The following is a 20,655-nucleotide window of genomic DNA, read 5'->3' on the forward strand; positions in this document are numbered from 1 at the left end:
TCATGGTCTTCTTTGTGGAAGAAATGGTGGCTCTGTTTATTTTTTATTAATTTGTTAAATGATGATTTGTGTGCATGAAGAATGCATCTGATGATATATTATGAAACATTATTGGTGCTTATGAAGCATTACTGGTTTGCTGCATTATATGTAAGATTCAGAAGAGAAGGTTCCCTATCCCAGTTTTCTGAGCACTGCCTTAAACAAGTAAATGAGAATTGTATTTGGGGAGTCACCTTACCGTAATGTTATTTTTATTATTTTTTTAAAAATTTTATAAGAGTTTATTTAAGCCAAACTGGTGACATGTCAGGGAGCAAGATCTCAAATTCTCTTTATTGACATTTTTAAACAGTCCCTCTGTAGTGATGTGGTTTTAAGCGAGTAAACCTTTTGTAATTCATTTTTCTTATATATGAAATGAAGATTAGGGACAATAGGAAGATTCAATACTTTATTATGTGAAAAAACAAATAGTATGTGGCCGATACTGTCATCCTTCTGACTACTGTTGGCTCATTTTTTCTAGAGACAGGGAAAAAATTAAATTGTCTCAAAGATGTGTTTCAGCCTAAAGAATTCTGAAAATATGGCCTTGGCTTATAATACCTACTATACTTATTTACCTTTCTCCTATGAGGATTACTTATAAATTGTTGAGTTGAACATACAATAATAAAATGTTATGTAACACTTGACACAATATTTTATTTTTGCAGATGTTCTCAAATAGTGATGAAGCTGTAATCAATAAAAAATTGCCCAAAGAACTCCTGTTACGGTAAGTCTGAATGCTAATTTTAAGTTTGTGTGTGTGTGTGTGTGTGTGTGTGTGTGTGTATCATATATGTCTATTTAAAAATTTGCAGGCTTACTACTGTTCTTCATGTATGTATAAGACCTGGATTATCTGAATTTGTAAAATTTATTGATTATTTTGTTAAGCAATCTTCGTCTTTTCTAGATATAAATCAAGATTTTGAATGTTTAAGTTGGAAACAGTTTTCTCTTACCCAATGTTACTTATATATGATTTCATTTACTCATTTTTCCTTTGCCCTGTTCTTGTATATAATGTGAAAGAAGTAGTAGATTTTTATTATAGTACTAATTTTTTGGAAGAGTGATTCTAATCCATTCCTTCCCCCCACTTGTATTTGCAACAAAATATGCTGAGAGTGCTGTATAGAAGAGTTACAGCCCTTTATGCTAAAGATAGAAAAGTAAAAGTTAATTTGGAACTGTTTCTTTTCCTATATTACACTTACAATTTTACCATTCTTTTAGTGTGTAGAAACTACATTTGGGCTCACCCATAACACGAAACACACAGCTCCTGGCCCTGGCCGGGTAGCTAAGTTGGTTGGAGCATCATCCTGCCATGCCGAGGTTGCGGGTTCTAATCCTGTCAGGGCACATAACAAGAGTCAACCAGTGACGACATGAACAGGTGGAACAACAAGTTGCTGTTTCTCTCTCTGTCTCTCCCTTCCTCCCTCTCTCCAAATCAATTACACACACACACACACACACACACACACACACACACACACACACACACACACCTCCCAATTTATTTGCATCTGACTTAGGAATCATGTCCAAGAAAGGGGCCATAGGAATTATTTTCAGTGCCCATTATTTGGGCACCTAATCACACCATTCTTTGTTCACTTACGTGGAATATCATGACAGAGAAAGGTATATGCTCTTTGCAGCCGAAAGAAGCTAACAAGTGACTGTGCTCAGAGGCATCTGCCTCTCGCTCTTGGTTGCTGCTGCGGTCCAGTCAGCCCCTAACCAACCTGATCTCTGCTTCCAAGTGGACAAGAACCTCTGCTCTAGTGCTGCTAAAGAATATTCCTGCCACTCCTAAGTATTTTTGTATGCCTGAGTTCTCCACTGCAGTGCATGATCCTTGCAAGCAGGGACTATATAGCCTATCAATATGTAGTACTTTACACTTTGGAGATACTAAGAAAAAAAGTAAAATAACTAAATTAAACTTGGGATAGATTTTTCCATGGAAGCAGTGCATGTGTACATGCTGGTTGACAATAGTTTTGTTTTTTAATTCTTTTTAAGAAAATTAAATTGAATATAATAGTTTAAGTAATAGCAATACTCACTTGACTACGCAGGGCCCATTGGAGGATGCATCCTGAATATCTTGAGTAATAATTTGAGTAGCCTTCAGATTTCAGCAAAATTTTAGCTATTTTAAAGAGATATTTTTAAGTAGGTCATGTTCTTCACTGTTACTATAAGCTGACTATACTAAAATATACTTTTGTGTTTTATAATGCCATTATTTTGAATACTTAGTGTTATTTTATACTACTGTAGTTTACCTTAAGACTCAGTAAGATTTAGGGAAATTATTTAGCTCTTTGGTGACTGGCCACACCATGCTATGGTTTATGTTTTTCTGTTTTTGCCATGAAACCCAAATTTCTTACTATGGCCTACAAGACCCCTCATTAGATGGCAGGGAAATAACTTGATCTGGTTTATATTTTTAAAGGATTAGTCTCGATACTATGTGTTGGCCAGATTAGGGGATAGGAATGGAGAGCAGTAAGAGGCTATTAAATTCCAGGCAAGAGATAAGGGTAGCATAGAAAACATGTCCTATAATTCTTTTAGACTGCAGCATTGCTTACCCCTGCCCTTTCTAGCTTTAGTAACTATCTCTTTTGTTTTCTTTTGAGATACAGTTAGCATAAAACATGATACTACTTTCAGGTGTACAACATGATTCAATATCTACATAAATCTTAAAATGATCACCACACAACTCTAATTAATATTCATCACAGTTACAAAATTTTTTTTCTTGTGATGAGAACTTTTAAGATCTACTCTTAACAACTTTCAAGTGTACAATATTACAGCCCCAGGACTTCTCTACTTTACAACTAGAAGTTTGTGTCTTTTGACCACTTTCATCCATTTCACCCACCACCACCAACCTGTTCCCTGGTATCTACGAGGGTTTGTTAGGGTTTTTTGTTTGTTTGTTTGTTTGTTTTGCCAGTAAAGAATTATATAACTCTATGCTTGTAATACCTTTGACACTTTATCTTATTAGCACACTGCCATGTGAGAGAGTTTGTGAGTGTGAAGAGAAGTTAGGAGTATCTCTGGCTCTTTTTCTAGCCATGAGTTGAGAGGTTGGAAAAGGGTAGATTGAAGAAGGGTGCTATGTGCCTGACTTCTCAAGTTAGAACACTGGAGATGTTTTTTCCATAACAATATTTTTATGAATGAGTATTTGGTTCTAATTTATGTTATATTGGAAGTGATCCTTGTGTACAATTGGCTGCTTTCTAACCTAAGCAGGGAAGCTAATTACCACATATGATATGATTCCTGTGAGGAAATGATCTTGAGTTGTAAACAATCGATTCTATACTTATTGATGGGAACAAGTCCCTTCCTAAATTAAAGACAGAGTGAAACTGCTGTCCCAAAAAGGAAGGAAATAATTTGATACTGTAAAACATACTACATACTACATACTTGGTGAACGCATTTAAGTATATACAATATAGATTTTGTTTAAACCAATTAAGACAAATAGAAAAGAGGCTTGTGGCCTTGGCCAGTTTGCGCAGGGGTAGTGTCAGCGTGGTGTGTGGATGTTCCAGGTTCAATTCCCGGTCAGGGCACACAGGAGAAGGGACCCTCTGCTTCTCCACTCCTCCCCCTTCTCTCTCTCTCTATCTCTTCTCCTCCGGCAGCCGTGGCTCAATTGTTTCCAGCCAATTGGCCCCAGGCACTGAGGATAGCTCTGTGGAGCCTCTGCTTCAAGTGCAGTTGTGGTATGGCTCCAGATGGGCAGAGCATCAGCCCCACATGGGGATCACTGGGTGGATCCCGGTTAGAGCGCATGCAGGAGTCTGTCTCTCTGCCTCCCCTCCTCTCACTAAAATAAAGAGAGAGAGAGAGAAAGAAAAAGAAAAAGAAAAGAGGCCTTTTAGATATCTTTGACATTACACCAAACAGATAATTGATCAGTAAAAATATTATTATAAATTCAATCTGGGATATTTATAATTTATTGAAATTCATTGAATGTGATATTTCCTAAAGTTTAAATTTTCTTTTTTTTTTTTTTTTTTTTTTTTTTTTTTTGTATTTTTCTGAAGCTGGAAACGGGGAGACAGACAGACTCCCGCATGCGCCCAACCGGGATCCACCCGGCACGCCCACCATGGGGCGATGCTCTGCCCACCAGGGGGCGATGCTCTGCCCCTCTGGGGCATCGCTCTGCCACGACCAGAGCCACTCTAGCGCCTGGGGCAGAGGCCAAGGAGCCATCCCCAGCGCCCGGGCCATCTTTGCTCCAATGGAGCCTTGGCTGCGGGAGGGGAAGAGAGAGACAGAGAGGAAGGAGGGGGAGGGGTGGAGAAGCAAATGGGTGCTTCTCCTATGTGCCCTGGCCGGGAATCGAACCCGGGTCCCCCGCACGCCAGGCCTACGCTCTACCGCTGAGCCAACCGGCCAGGGCTAAATTTTCTTTAAAGTACATAGGGAATGATTAGAAACAACAGGTACCCCTGGGAATGGAAACTGGGTAACTAGATCGGACTAGAAGAAAAGCTTACTTTTTATTAGGCTTTTTTGTATCTTTGAGATGATTCTTACAGCATTTGAACTCTTCATTTTGAAATAGTGTTATACTTACAAAAAATTGCAAAAATAGTGCAAAAAACTTTTAAGTGCTTTTTCCTAAAAATGAATATTTTATATAATCAAACAATACAGTTATCAAAATTAGGATTGATACAGTACATTAACTGATCTACAGACCTGGTCAGATTTCTCAGTTGTCCCAGTGATACGTTTTTTTCTTGCCCAGGATCCAGTCCAGGTTCAGACATTCCATTAATTGTCATGCCTGCTTAGTTTTCTATAATCTGGGACACTTCCTTAGTCTTCCTACGTCTTTCAAAATCTTAATACTTTTGAACTGTAATTGTATAGAATTTCCCTCAATCTGGCTTTGTCTGATGTCTGCTCGTGATTAAATTGAGGTCATGTACTTTGGCAAGTATATTACAAACGTGGTGTGCCCTTCTCCATCTATCACAACAGGAGGCACATATGTTAATATGCTTATTACAGGTGATGTGAACTTTTTTTTTTTGTATTTTTCCGAAGTGAGAAGTGGGGGCAGCAGACAGACTCCTGCATGCGCCCGACTGGGATCCACCTGGCATGCCCACCAGGGGGCGATGCTCTGCCCATCTGGGGCATTGCTCTGCTGCAACCAGACCCATTCTAATGCCTAAGGCAGAGGCCATGGAGCCATCCTCAGCGCCCGGGCCAAGTTTGCTCCAATGGAGCCTTGGCTGTGGGAGGGGAAGAGAAAGATACACAGAAAGGAGGGGGAAGGCTGGAGAAGCAGATGGGCACTTCTCCTGTGTGCCCTGGCCAGGAATCCAACCCGGGGCTTCCACTCGCCAGGCCAACGCTTTACCGCTGAGCCAACCGGCCAGGGCCAGTGATGTGAACTTTGATCACTTAGTTAAGCTAGTGTCTTTGCATAGCTCCACTTTGAAATTGTTTTTCTTTGTTATTGATAAATATTTTGTGAGGAGAGATGTTGAGACTATGTAGGTGTTCTCTAAAATACAGTTTAATAACTATTATGCAACATTTGGTTTGGTTAGAGTATACATATTACATTGTTGAATCCGACGTATATTAACTTACAAGGAGGACAACTGTGTTCTTAGGACTATACTACTGTATTTACTTGTAATTGCAAGGTCACAGCCAAGTTACCAATGAATTAAGCAAGTGTTGTTCCCTCTTAACTTTAACTTAACTTTAATTTACTGATTCTCTTCCTTCCCTTTTGAAACAAAGGTTATATTAATGCTGTGGCAAGCTGTAATCCAGTTTGGCTAATGTGAAACCAGTTAGCAGGATTGACAGTACTCTCTTTCAGAGCAGAGCCATACACATTTATTTAGGAGTACCAGTTGAAAAATGTGTGCCAGAGTTTATAAGACAAAGAGTCTTGTGTATTTTCCAAGAGCTACTGTAAGGTGACTTGTTCTCAGATATTTCTTCTGAGGATGATATTGATAACTAAAAATGACATGAGGGATAAGACTGCTTGAGATCACACATGCCCTTTTAGCTATAAAACAAAGTGCAGTTTCAGAATGAGGATTATTACTATTTATAAGAATCCGAGCCTGACCAGGCCAGGCGGTGGTGCAGTGGATAGAGCATCAGACTGGGATGCGGAGGACCCAGGTTCAAGACCCTGAGGTCACCAGCTTGAGTGCGGGCTTATCTGGTTTGAGCAAAAGCTCACCAGCTTGGGCCCAAGGTCGCTGGCTCGAGCAAGGGGGTTACTCGGTCTGCTGAAGGCCCGCAGTCAAGGCACATATGAGAAAGCAATCAATGAACAACTAAGGTGTCGCAACGCGCAACGAAAAACTAATAATTAATTGATCCTTCTCATTATCTCTCCGTTCCTGTCTATCCCTCTCTCTGACTCTCTCTCTGTCTCTGTAAAAAAAAAAAAAAAAAAAATCCGAAATATTTTTTATTATTTTTTCAACTGTTGAAGGTGTTAGCACGTAATTATAATATAATAAGTAATGTGTATGTGTGAGTTGGTAGATGAACTTTCTGAACTAATGTGGAAAAAATTAATTAGCTGGGATATTTTTTGGTCTGAAATAAAGTCATGCTGTGTTGGGGTCCCCAAGAACACCCCTGGGTTTAGTCATTTCCTGGGAGGACTCCCAGGACTCAGCATATCGTCATGCACATGTCTGTGATCTGTTACCAGGAAAGGATATGAAGCAAAGTTAGCAAAGGGAAAAGTGCATGGCGCGAAGGAGTGGAAACCAGGCATAAGTTTCAAAGGGTCCTGTCCCAGTGGAGTCACAGAGAATGCACTTAATCCCTTAGCGAGAAGTTGTGACAATGTAAGTGAAATGTTTATCAGGGAAGCTCACTGCGGGAATAGTGGGAACTCAAGCAAAATCCAAATCCTAACTTGCCATCCAAGGGCCAGAATTGCAAGCAGGCCTCTCTGAGGTTATGACTGCTATGTTAACTCTTCTCTGACACAGGCTATCTCATCTTTGAGGAACTTTACAATGTTCATTTCTTCTAGCTTTTCATTCTGTTTAATTGCCAGGAATTCAGGATAGATAGGTGTGTATGTTTTCTTTCCTCTTATTTATTTATTTATTTCTATTTTAACTGACCAGATTACAAAAAGAACCATAATAGAGACCTTAGTTCATCCTTTATAAGCTTGTTGACCTGGTCTTTCCTTTTGTCAGCATCTCTACCTTCTACAGAATAAGTGGTCTTTTTCTTCGTTGTACCTCATGGAGAAGATAATTTGAAGAGCCCACAGGAAACTGTTTACTTCTTTGAAGCATTTTCCAACAGTATGGAGCAGGGGTCCCCAAACTTTTTACACAGGGGCCAGTTCACTGTCCCTCAGACTGTTGGAAGGCTATAAAAAAAAACTATGAACAAATCCCTATCCACACTGTACATATTTTAAAGTAAAAAAACAAAACGGAAACAAATGCAATATTTAAAATAAAGAACAAGTAAATTTAAATCAACAAACTGACCAGTATTTCTATGCTCCTCTCACTGACCACTAATGAAAGAGGTGCCCCTTCCAGAAGTGCGGCGGGGGCCGGATAAATGGCCTCAGGGGGCTGCATGCGGCCCGCGGGCTATAGTTTAGGGACCCCTGGTATAGAATGTATGAATTAGGCCCTCTGTGCAGATGACGTCATATTTACCAAGACCTCAAGCTTGAGAATCAGTGTGTTATCTGTCAGGGCAGTTCACTTTTTGTTGATTTTGTCATAACTACACTTATAGATCAGTTTATTTACTGACTTGAGGTTTGGGTACCCCTGCAATATATGGTTCCACAATCCTCAGCATGTTAATTGAAGCCTTGTTGAGCTTAATAAAGGGGCTATTGAAGATGTGGCTTAGGCGAAGAAGCTGCAGCACCTTTTGGACCTTTGGGCTCACACCATTGATACCTCTGATCGTGATGACAAATGCTAGTTGAGTTCCACAGGGATATATATATAGAAGTTGCCAGCTCTTTTTACCATTTTAGCAACTTAAATCTTACTTTCGTACATCTGCCTATACTCCTTGTGATAGTGCTTAGCTTTTTCATACATGAGCTTCCTCCTTGCCTTTCAAAGCATCTTTTGGGTACACTTCTTTCTCAGACCCACTTGATCTTCAGCTCTGCAAAATTCGTTTGCTTTTTCTTAGGAATCTTTTCTTCTGTACACTCCATGGTTTCATCCAGAAAAATGTGTTTTTCTTTCTTTTAAAGGCATAGTAGTTGAGAACATGGACTCTGGAATCTGACCACCTGGATTCTGTCATTTACTAACTGTAAAGTGAGGATTTCAGTACCTGCCTTTTTGGGTTAAGGATCAAAAGGGTTGATAAGTGTAAAGTGCTTAGAAGAGTTCCTGGCACATAGTATGTAAGTGCTATAAAAATGTTATGTATATTACTGGTAATTCTATTTTTTACCCATAGACCATAAAATGATATGATCAGATTCCAAGACTATCAAAAGTGATCATCTCTCAACTTTAAGGTTCAAATTGGCAGATATTCCTAAGTCAAAGAACAGAAAACCAGTCTTTCTCTTATCTAGCATGTAGTTTTGTGGCCTTCTTAGTTATCCAGAACAATACCAAAGAAACAAAATAAGCAGAAAGATCAAATGTGCATTTTACTCAGAGAGTGCCTGCCAGTCATTTCCAGGCTCTATTTACTTTTTTTTTTTCTTTAGACACAGTTCATCCAGATTCAATTAAAAGTTGCAGTAAATAAAAATAGGAACGGAAGAGTAATGCTGGCAAAGGGTCCACTGAGTTTTAAGAAGGGGCATTCTGACAGTAAGGGACAATATATACATGCAAAATAATAAATAGAAACTTTGAAAAGTGTTATACTACAGTACTGTAAATTTAATGGACACACAGGTTTTAATTCCCCATGAGGTTTCACTGTAGAGGATGACAGTTGATGTTCTTCATGAAAGCTGTGAGGTGCTGAAATAATGAAATTCTTTTCCTTAACTTTTTTTTGTGTGTGTGTGAGAGGGAGAGAATTCAAGTGATATATTTATCAAATACCAAGAAAAGTCAGTATAATTTGTTTTATACTGATTTTTAACAAAAAAGTTACATATATAACTCTTTATATAAACATAAGCTATTTTTTCTATGCAGTGCATGTATGATACATTTTTACTTGTGTTTGCTACTGCAGTTAATCTATATATTTACTTTGGTGAGAGAACAAAAAGTATATTATGTATGAGCGGCCAGAGGCTAAAATGCCAAGATCTAATAGCACAGACCTCATTGCTATACTTTTTATTCCTTCAGCTTTTCTTTTTTTTTTTTAAAGACTTTTTTAAAGATTTTTGTAGGACAGTTTACAACAAAGTTGAGAGGAAGGTACAGATTTTCCATTTGCTGCCTGCCCTCATACATGCACAGCCTCCACCATTATCAACATCACTCATAAGAATGGGACTTTTTTTTAGACCAAGGATGAGCCTACATTGACACATCATGATCAGCCAAAGTCCATAGTTTATGTTAGTGTTCATTCTTGGTGGTGTAGATTCTATGGGTTTGGACAAATGTGTAATGCTATATATTTGTCGTTATTGCCCTATCCTCTTATATCTAGATATATACACTACTCACATAACATATGTTCATGTGTGCATTTTTTAAAAATAAATATTCTATAGTTTGTTTTTGTTTCTGTCATTTAATAATCTGACATCTTTTTTTTTTTTTGTATTTTTCTGAAGTTGGAAACAAAGGCAGTCAGACTCTCGCATGCGCCCGACCAAGATTCACTCAGCATGCCCACCAGGGGGCGATGCTCTGCCCATTCGGGGCGTTGCTCTGTTGCAACCAGAGCCATTCTAGTGCCTGAGGCAGAGGCCATAGAGCCATCCTCAGCACCCGGGCCAACTTTGCTCCAATGGAGCCTCAGCTGCAGGAGGGGAAGAGAGAGACAGAGAGGAAGGAGAGGGGGAGGGGTGGAGAAGCAGATGGATGCTTCTCCTGTGTGCCCTGGCTGGGAATCGAACCTGGGACTCCTGCACGCCAGGCCAATGCTCTACCACTGAGCCAACTGGCCAGGGCAATCTGACATCTTTTCTAGGTCAGTTCATGTAACTCTGCCTTGTTCTTTTTATAATGGGTGCAAAGTACAATAGTCGATTTGGATAAATGTGCCATAATTTATTTCAGCATTTTTTTTCTTTAATTAATTGTGTTTACATAGATTCTAGGGTCACCTTGAATGCCTCTCCCCTAATCCCCTCAACCATCTCCCTTGCCCCCGTCCCTACAGTGCCCTCCCCCCTTCCCTTCAGGTTTATCCCATCCTATCATCCCCTTTCCCTCTGTCCTCTTTTCCTCTGGTCCCATTGATCTCTCCTCTGTCTCAATTTCGTTCCTCAGTTCTCATTATTCCTTGGATTCCCCAAATGAGTAAGGTCATATGATATTTTTCCTTCTCTGCCTGGCTTATTTCATTCAAGATAATAGTTTCCAGGTCCCTCCATATTGTTGCAAAAGGTAATATTTACTTCTTTTTCATGGCCCCATAGTATTCTATTTTTTATATATATATGTACCACAGCTTTTTAATCCACTCGTCCACTGACGGACACTTGAGCTGTTTCCAGATCTTCGCTATTGTGAACAATGTTGCCATAAACACGGGGGTACGTTTCTTTTTTTCAGTTGGTGATATGGTATCCTTGGGATATATTCCTATAAGTGGGATGGCTGGGTCAAAGGGCAGTTCCATTTCTAATTTTTTGAGGAATCTCCATACTGTTTTCCACAGTGGCTGCACCAGTTTGCATTTCCACCAGCAATACAGGAGGGTTCCCTTTCTCCACATCCTCGCCAGCACCTATCGTGTGTTGTTTTGTTAATGAGCACCATTCTGACTAGTGTGAAGTGGTATCTCATTGTGGTTTTAATTTGTATTTCTCTAATGATTAGTGATGTTGAAAATTTTTTCATTTGTCTATTGGCCATCTGTATGTCCTCTTTGGAGAAGTTTCTATTCATTTCTTTTGCCCATTTTTTGATTGGATTGTTTGTCTTCCTGGTATTGAGTTTTATAAGTTCTTTATAAATTTTGATTATTAATCCCTTATCAGATGTATTGTCGAATATGTTCTTTCATTGTGTGGTTTGTATTTTTATTCTGTTCATATTGTTTTTAGCTGTGCAAAAGCTTTTTAGTTTGATATAGTCCCATTTGTTTATCCTTTCTTTTATTTCATTTGCCTGTGGAGATAATTCAGCAAAGATATTGCTGCGATAGATGTCGGTGAGCTTACTGCCTAAGTTTTCTTCTAGGATACCTATGGTTTCATGATTTACATTTAAGTCCTTTATCCATTTTGAGTTTATTTTTGTGAATGGTGTAAGCTGGTGGTCTAGTTTCATTTTTTTGCAGGTAGCTGTCCAGTTTTCCCAACACCATTTGTTAAAGAGACTGTCTTTACTCTACTGTATGCTCTTACTTCCTTTGTCAAATATCAGTTGTCCATAGAGCTGTGGGTTTATTTCTGGGTTCTCTGTTATGTTCCATAGATCTATATGTCTCTTCTTATGCCAGTACCAAGCTGTGTTGAAACAATGGCCTTGTAGTATAACTTGATATCAGGAGGTGTGATACCTCCCACTTTATTCTTCTTTTTCAATATTGCTGAGGCTATTCATATTCTTTTTTAGTTTCATATAAATTTTTGGGTTATGTGTTCTATATCTGTAAAGTATGTCATTGGTATTTTAATTGGTATTGCATTGAATTTATAAATTGCTTTGGGTAATATAAACATTTTAATTATGTTTATTCTTCCTAACCATGAGCACGGTATATGCCTCCACTTGTTTGTATCTTCCTTGATTTCTTTTATCAATGTTTTATAATTTTCTGAGTACAAGTCTTTAACCTCCTTGGTTAAATTTACTCCTAGGTACTTTATTTTTTTGTTGCAATAGTGAAGGGGATTGTTTTCTTAATTTCTCTTTCTGACAGTTCATTGTTCGTGTATAAAAATGCCTCTAATTGCTGTGTATTAATTATATATCCTGCCACCTTGCTGAATTTGTTTAGTAGGTCCAGTAGTTTATTGACTGAGACTTTAGGGTTTTCTATGTACAGTAATCATATCATCTGCAAATAATGATAGTTTTACTTCTTCTTTTCCAGTTTGGATGCCTTTTATTTCTTCTTCTTGTCTGATTGCTGTGGCTAGGACTTCCAGTACTATGTTGAATAAGAGTGGTGAAAGGGGGCACCCCTGCCTTGTTCCTGATTTTAAGGGAATTGCTTTTAATTTTTGTCCATTAATTATAATGTTGGCTGTGGGTTTATCATAGATGACCTTTATCACTGTATTCCCACTTTGCTAAGAGTTTTGATCATAAATTGGTGTTTGATTTTATCAAATGCTTTTTCTGCATCTATTAAAATTATCATGTGGTTTTTCTCCATCCTTTCGTTTATGGGGTGAATCACATTAATTGATTTATGAATGTTGTACCATCCTTGCCTTCCCAGAATAAATCCCACTTGATTATGATGTATGATTTTTTTCATGTATTGCTGGATTCGGTTTGCTAATATTTTGTTGAGGATTTTAGCATCTAAATTCATCAGGGATATTAGCTTATAATTTTTTTTCTTTGTGTTGTCTTTGCCTGATTTTGGAATCAGAATTATGCTCGCCTCATAAAAGGAACTTGAAAGTGTTCCTTCTTCCTGAATTTTTTGAAATAGCTTGAGGAGAAGGATAAGAGTTAGTTCTTCTTTGAATGTTTGGTAGAATTCACCAGTGAAGCCATCGGGCCCAGGAAGTTTTGTTTTTTGGGAGCTTTTTGATAACTGTTTTGATCTCTTTTGTTGTAATCGGTCTGTTTAGGTTTTCTGATTCTTCCAGATTGATTTTTGAAAGATGATATGTTTCAAGGAATTTGTCCATTTCACCTAGGTTTTTAAATTTTTTGGCATACAGTTCTTCATAGTATTATTTTCTTACAATATTTTGTATTTCCGTTGTGTCGGTTGTTATTTCTCCACTCTTATTTCTAATTTTATTTATTTGAATCCTCTCTCTCTTCTTTTCTTGGTGAGTCTTATTAAAGGTTCATCGATCTTGTTTACCCTTTCACAGAACCAGCTCTTGGTTTCATTGATCCTCCGTATTGTTTCTTTAGCTTCTATGTCATTTATTTCCGCTCTGATCTTTATTATTTCCATCCTTCTACTACCTCTGGGCCTTACTTGCTGTTCTTTTTCTAGTTCTTTTAGATGAAGGGTTAGGTTATTTATTTGAGCTTTTTCAGGCTTCTTAAGGAATGCCTGTAGTGCTATGAACTTCCCTCTCAGGACTGCTTTTGCTGTGTCCCATAAATTTTGAGTTGTTCTTTGCTCATTATCATTTGTTTCTAGGAATTTTTTTATTTCTTCTTTGATTTCATTGTTAGCCCATTCGTTATTTAATAACATGCTATTTAGTTTCCATGTGTTTGAGTATTTTTCAGTTTTTCTGTTGTGGTTGATTTCTACTTTCATGCCATTGTGATCAGAGAAAATGCTTGATATGATTTCAATCTTCTTAAATTTGTTGAGACCGCTTTTGTGTCCTAACATGTGGTCTATTTTAGAGAATGTACCATGAGCACTTGGAAAGAATGTATATTCTGCTGCCTTAGGGTGAAAGGTTCTAAAGATATCTATTAAATCAAGTTGATCTAATGTGTCCTTTAAGTCTGCTGTTTCTTTGTTAATTTTCTTTCTTGAGAATCTATCTAGTGATGTTAGTGGGGTATTGAAATCTCTTACTATTATAGTATTGCTGTTGATCTCACCCTTTATATCCATCAAAGTCTGCTTTATATATTTAGGTGCTCCTATATTAGGTGCATAGATATTTATGATGATTATATCTTCCTGTTGAATTGCTCCCTCTATTATTATGTAGTGACCTTCTTTATCTCTTACTATCATCTTTGTTTTAAAGTCCATTTTGTCTGATATAAGTATTGCTACCCCAGCTTTTTTTTCATTTCTATTTGCATGAAATATTTTTTTCCATCCTTTTACTTTCAGTCTATGTGCATCTTTTGTTTTAAAGTGTGTCTCTTGTAGACAGCATATGTACAGGTCCTGTTTTCTTATCCAAGCAGCTACCCTATGTCTTTTGATGGGATCATTTAATCCATTTACATTTAAGGTTATTATTGATATGTAGTTGTTTATTGTCATTTTATTCTTTAAAGCTGTATTCCTCTTTTGGTATATTCTTTTCCCACTTTGATCTGTTTACAACAGGCCCCTTAACATTTCCTGCAGCATTGGTTTGGTTGTAATGAATTCCTTGAGTTTTTTTTTGGTCTGGGAAGCTTTTTATTTCTCCTTCAATTTTAAATGATAGCCTTGCTAGATAAAGTAGTCTTGGTTGTAGGCTCTTGTTCTGCATTACTTTGAATATTTCTTGCCATTCCCTCTGGCCTCAAGTGTTTCTGTTGAGAAGTCGGATGTCATCCTTATGGGGGCTCCTTTGTAGGTGTAGCCTTCTTTTCTCTAGCAGCTTTTAATATTTTCTCTTTATAGCTTAGCTTTGGTATTTTAATTACGATGTGTCTTGGTGTACGTCTTTTGGGGTTTCTCTATAATGGAGTTCTCTGTGCTTCTTGAACTTGTGAGACCCTTCCTTGCATCAATTTAGGGAAGGTTTCAGCTATGATTTGATTGAATAAAGTTTCTATCCCTTGTTCTTTCTCTTTTCCAGGAACCCCTATGATGCAGATGTTATTTCTCTTTATGTTGTCACAGAGCTCTCTCAGAGTTTCCTCAGACTTTTTCAGTCTTTCTTTTTTCTGCTCTGCTTTTGTGCCTTTGTTCATCTTGTCCTCCAGCTCGTTGATTCGATCCTCAGCTTCATTTATCTTGCTTTTAATTCCTTCCATTGTGGTCTTTATTTCTGATATTGTATTTGTCACCTCCAACTGATTCTTTTTAAATATTTCAATGTCCTTTTTTTATACTTGCTATCTCTTTATTTAGGTGTTCGTAATGACCATCCATTGTTGTTCTAAGATCCCTAAGCATCCTAACAATCATTATTCTAAACTCTGCATCTGGCAGTTTAGTTATTTCCATATCACTCAGTTCCTTTTCTGGAGATTTCTCTTGTGGTTTCATTTGGATTACACTTCTCTGTCTTCTCATTATGTCTGTGTGTTTGGGTGTGTTGTTTGTAGGGCTAATTGAGTCTAGGTTTGGTGTTGTCTGTCTCCAATTTTCAGTTGTGTTATTTCTAGGTCTTCTTGGGTTGGCATCAGCTGTTATTTGTAATCCACTTTCGGATTTGGGCTGCTTTGAAGTCTTGATTTGTTTGTTTTCTTCTCACTTGTAGTCTTGTTTACTGATCTCAGCAGGGGGCTTATTTGAAACTGTATCCAGGAATGCAGTGGGTGTAATCTGAGACTCTGAAGGCCTTATCTGCCAGTTACTCTCCCTGGGGGCGGGGTGCTTTCTCTGCTTCTGTAAGGGGAGGTGTATCTCAGATCTCCATGGTGACCTGAGTTACTTCCTCTCCTCCCCACTTCTTGTTTTCAGCTGTGTCTTGTTGTGCTGATTGGAGCTGGAGAGATGTCTGGAGATGTATGATCCAGAAGCACTTTAGTCTTGTTATATGGAAGGATAAATCTCTCCCCCAGCTATGGCCGCGCCTCCAGCACTGGATGAGTCAGCTTCTCAGGTCCTTCCATTCATTCCTCTGCCAGTCACCATCTGTCTCTCTCTCCCCCTTTTCCTTTTGGAAGATAAGCCAGCCCTTTCAACACTCCTCATTCCCAGGTCCCCAGGCAAGTGGCTGTGAGCAATATTTACTACTCTTTTCCTTGGAATGAGAGCCCTTCTGGGCTCTCAGCCTCACACCCCCTTTGTTCCTATAAGCAGGGGAGACTAACTGCTCCTCCGTGCTCCCTAGCAGGCTCAGTGTGGCTTATTCTTTGCTCCTTGGTTTTTGAGAGCTGGTCTTATAGTCCAGAGTTGGTTTTTCATGCTGACTGTTCCTAAATTAATTTGTAATCCAGTTTGGTGGTGTGAGCTGGGAGTCTGTGCATCTGCCTACTCCACTGCCATCTTCAGGTCCTGTGTCTATTTCAGCATTTTTTATTGATATATATTAAGATTATTTCTTGCCCTGGCCGGTTGGCTCAGCGGTAGAGCGTCGGCCTAGCGTGCGGAGGACCCGGGTTCGATTCCCGGCCAGGGCACATAGGAGAAGCGCCCATTTGCTTCTCCACCCCTCCGCCGCGCTTTCCTCTCTGTCTCTCTCTTCCCCTCCCGCAGCCAAGGCTCCACTGGAGCAAAGATGGCCCGGGCGCTGGGGATGGCTCTGTGGCCTCTGCCTCAGGCGCTAGAGTGGCTCTGGTCGCAATATGGCGACGCCCAGGATGGGCAGAGCATCGCCCCCTGGGGGGCAGAGCGCCGCCCCTGGTGGGCGTGCCGGGTGGATCCCGGTCGGGCGCATGCGGGAGTCTGTCTGACTGTCTCTCCCTGTTTCCAGCTTCAGAAAAATGAAAAAAAGAAAAAAAAAAAAGATTATTTCTTTTCCATATTTCTTTTTCTTTCCTTTTTTTTTTTACAGAAAGAGAGTCAGAGAGAGGGATAGATAGGACAGACAGACAGGAATGGAGAGAGATGAGAAGCATCAATCATTAGTTTTGGGGGGTGGTTTTTTTTTGGTATTTTTCTGAAGTTGGAAACAGGGAGGCAGTCAGACAGACTCCTGCATGCGCCCAACCAGGATCCACCCGCACGCCCACCAGGGGGCGATGCTCTGCCCATCTGGGGCATCCCCCTGTTGCAACCAGAGCCATTCTAGCGCCTGAGGCGGAGGCCACAGAACCATCCTCAGCGTCCAGGCCAACTTTGCTCCAATGGAGCCTTGGCTGCGGGAGGGGAAGAGAGAGACAGGAAAGAGAGGGGGAGGGGTGGAGAAGCAGATGGGCACCTCTCCTGTGTGCCCTGGCTGGAAATCGAACCTGGGACTCCTGCATGCTAGGCCAACACTCTACCACTGAGCCAACCGGCCAGGGCTCAATTATTAGTTTTTTATTGCAACACCTTAGTTGTTCATTGATTGCTTTTTCATATGTGCCTTGACCGTGGGCCTTCAGCAGACCGAATAAGCCCTTGCTTGAGCTAGTAATCTTGGGTCCAAGCTGGTGAGCTTTGCTCAAACCAGATGAAGCCATGCTCAAGCTGGCGACCTCAAGGTCTCAAACCTGGATCCTCCACATCCCAGTCTGACACACTATCCACTGTGCCACCCTCCTTGGACAGGCTCTTTTCCATTTTTCAGTTAATGCTACCATGAATATTCTGAAAACCACGTTTACTCATACTTTTGCTTCTATAGGCTGTTGTATGTATTTTTACTTTATTTTATTTTAATGAACACTGTTAAATTATTTTCCAAAATACTTGTACACAACCTGACCTGTGGTGGTGCAGTGGATATAGCTTGGACCTGGAACACTAAGGTTGCCAGTTCGAAACCCCAGGCTTGCCTGGTCAAGGTACATATGGGAGTTGATGCTTCCTGCTCTACCCTCCCACCTTTACTCTATCTCTCTCTTCTCTCTCTCATCCCCCTCAAATGAATACTAAAAAAAAAAAAAAAATTATACCCATCAATATACCAATGATATGAGTGGAATTACCCATTTTGTTATACCCTCACTGGAACCACTGTTTGCTGTTTATCTTTTTTAATTAAAAGAACTATATTGAGGTGGGGCTCAAGAAGATAAGGGATATTTGTCCTAAGACTATGAAACCAAAGGAAGTTGGAAGTAATTCACAGAACTTCTTGTGGGTAACCTTGTCTCCAAAATCTACTTTCAGTATAAATTTTAACAGCCAGAACCATGTTCTTTTCCAGGGATTTAATACTAAGGATTTGGGTTTTTTAATCCATTCATTTCATTCATTTTGTATTTTTCTGAAGAGAGAAGTGAGGAGGCAGTCGGACAGACTCCCACATGCGCCCGACCGGGAACCACTCAGCATGCTCACTAGGAGGCGATGCTCTGCCCATCTGGGGTGTCACTCTTTTTCAACTTGAGCCATTCTAGCGCCTGAGGTGGAGGCCATGGAGCTATCCTCAGTGTCCAGGCCAACTTTGCTCCAGTGGAGCCTTGGCTGTGGGAGGGGAAGAGAGAGATAGACAGAAAGGAGAGGGGAAAGGGTGGAGAAGCAGATAGGTGCTTCTCCTGTGTGTCCTGGTCAGGAATTGAACCCAGGACTTCCACATGCTGGGCTGACACTCTTCCACTGATCCAACTCGCCAGGGTTTTTTTTTTTTTCTTTTTTTGTACAGCAATAAGATTTATTTATAATCAGACTCTGTCTTTTTCCACATGATGTCTCAGAAACCTGAGCATCCTAAAGCTAGGTAGGTCAGTCTTTCAACAATCTGTTGAGGCGGTGGAAGACTTCTAGTGAAGCAATCAAGCAAGATCATTCGAGACTAGCAGATCCTTCATTCTGTCTCACTTTTCTTAATCTCTGATCGTCACCATTCAGGTTATGGACATAGGTAACCTCAAAAAGAATTATGTAAATGGATTAAGTGTGGAGAAAAGGATTACTGTACACACATACCTAGTCTGGCCTGACCTGTGGTGGCGCAGTGGATAAAGCGTCAACCTAGAATGCTGAGGCTGCTGGTTTGAGACCTTGGGCTTGCCCTGTCGAGTCACATACAAGAAGCAACTACAAGTTGATGCTTCCCACACCTCCCACTGCTCCTCAGCGTCCCAGGCCAATGATCTATCCACTGTGCCTCCAACAGTCAGGCATCATTGGGATATTGACAGAACCACAGTCAGTACATTCTAAGACTGTAGTTAAGATTGTTAGGATGTGTGCTTCAGAGTCTCCTAGGTCTGTATTTGATCTCCAGCCTGATCTTCCATGTCCATCATTTGTGCTTTCCTTTGTGGAGACTGTTTCGGTTGAAAGGTTACTGAAGTTTAGTGTTACCTGTAAAGCATTTCACCTGTGCCCCTCCCATGTGTAATACTGTATTTATAGAAATTGCTCAGGGATTAGTGGTGATTTGGCAGAAACATGAGCTTTTGATTATGAAATTCCACATAAGGGTATTAGATAGTGGATGACAGCAGCCACATTTTCAGCAATGCAAGGGTGTTTGCTGCAGTAGATGAACTTACTCCTTTAAGAATTGAGGTACCTAGATCGTGGGTATATATATTTATTTGGGCATGGTTGGTAGTTAGTATTGAAGACGGGCAGGTTATTGCCACCAGGATGGTAGCAAGGCATTTTCAAGGGAACAAGAAAGGCATTCAATATTTTCATCTATGGACAGATGTACGAGGTGTGATATCCACATACAATGTAATATTACTCAGCATTAAAAAGGAAGGAAATTCTGATACATGATACATGGATGAACCTTGAAGACGTTATGCTAAGTGAAATAGGCCAGTCAGAAAAGGATAAATACCAACCATATGGTTCCATACGAAGTACCTAGAGCAGTCAAATTTATAGAAAAGGTAGAATGGTGGTTGCCAGGCATGGGGTGAAGGGAATGAGGGTTATTGTTTAATGGGTACAGAGTTTCAGTATTGTACTTTTTGGAAATAAGTTAAGTTTTGGGCATGAGTGATGGTGACGATTTTGTACCATGTCGATGTCCTTAATGCCATTTAACTCTCCACTTAAAAGTGGTTAAAATGGTAAATGTTATGTATATTTTATCCCAATAAAAAACGTTTTAAGGCCCTGGCCGGTTAGCTCAGTGGTAGAGCGTCGGCCTGGCATGCGGGAGTCCCGGGTTCAATTCCCTGCCAGGGCACACAGGAGAAGCATCCATCTGCTTCTCCACCCCTCTCCCTCTCCTTCCTCTCTGTCTCTCTCTTCCCCTCCCGCAGCCAAGGCTCCATTGGAGCAAAGTTTGCCCTGGTGCTGAGGATGGCTCTGTGGCCTCTGCCTCAGGCGCTAGAATGGCTCTGATTGTGGCAGAGCAACGCCCCAGATGGGCAGAGCATCGCCCCCTGGTGGGCGTGCCAGGTGGATCCCTGTCAGGCACATGTGGGAGTCGGACTGTCTCCCTGTTTCCAACTTCAGAAAAATACAAAAAAAAACCCAAAACCGTTTTAAAAGCTTTTTACTAAGTGCACATAACTTTTTGTCTAATGCAATTTTTAACTTGGTTTATTCCAAGTTCCAAAATGTGAAGATTTTAGATAGCTAAAAAGTAAAGTTTTGTTTTTTTAAGCTAATTCATAAGCTTTTATTTAAAATTTTAAAGTACATGCATGCTATATTGCACTTTTTACCTCTTGTGGAGAGCTTAGCTTGTTACTCAGATCAAAATGACTTTTAGGGGTGTTTGTTATTAAGGAAGTCTTTTAAGTAGTAGTGACTCATTCACTTTATTCTCAGGATGCTCTGACCTGTTTTGCCAGGTGGTTTACAGTGTAGAGAGTTATCAGGCTTTAAGCAAATAAATTA

The 20,655-nt window shown here is 39.9% G+C and overlaps 1 protein-coding gene and 1 pseudogene across 3 annotated transcripts in view; one reads left to right on the plus strand and one right to left on the minus strand.

The window, feature by feature from the left end:
- FBXL20 (F-box and leucine rich repeat protein 20) overlaps positions 1–20,655 on the plus strand; it is a 105,402-nt gene that overhangs the window by 50,615 nt on the left and 34,132 nt on the right. For all 3 annotated transcript variants that reach the window (XM_066364319.1, XM_066364318.1, XM_066364320.1), the window contains exon 2: positions 720–781. In XM_066364319.1, the coding sequence (XP_066220416.1) occupies positions 720–781 (62 nt within the window). The remainder of the gene's footprint in view (positions 1–719; positions 782–20,655) is intronic.
- LOC136394415 (large ribosomal subunit protein uL30-like) lies at positions 7,246–8,261 on the minus strand (annotated as a pseudogene).

This window comes from Saccopteryx leptura, chromosome 2 (assembly GCF_036850995.1).
Source record: "Saccopteryx leptura isolate mSacLep1 chromosome 2, mSacLep1_pri_phased_curated, whole genome shotgun sequence".
NCBI classification, from domain to species: Eukaryota; Metazoa; Chordata; class Mammalia; order Chiroptera; family Emballonuridae; genus Saccopteryx; species Saccopteryx leptura.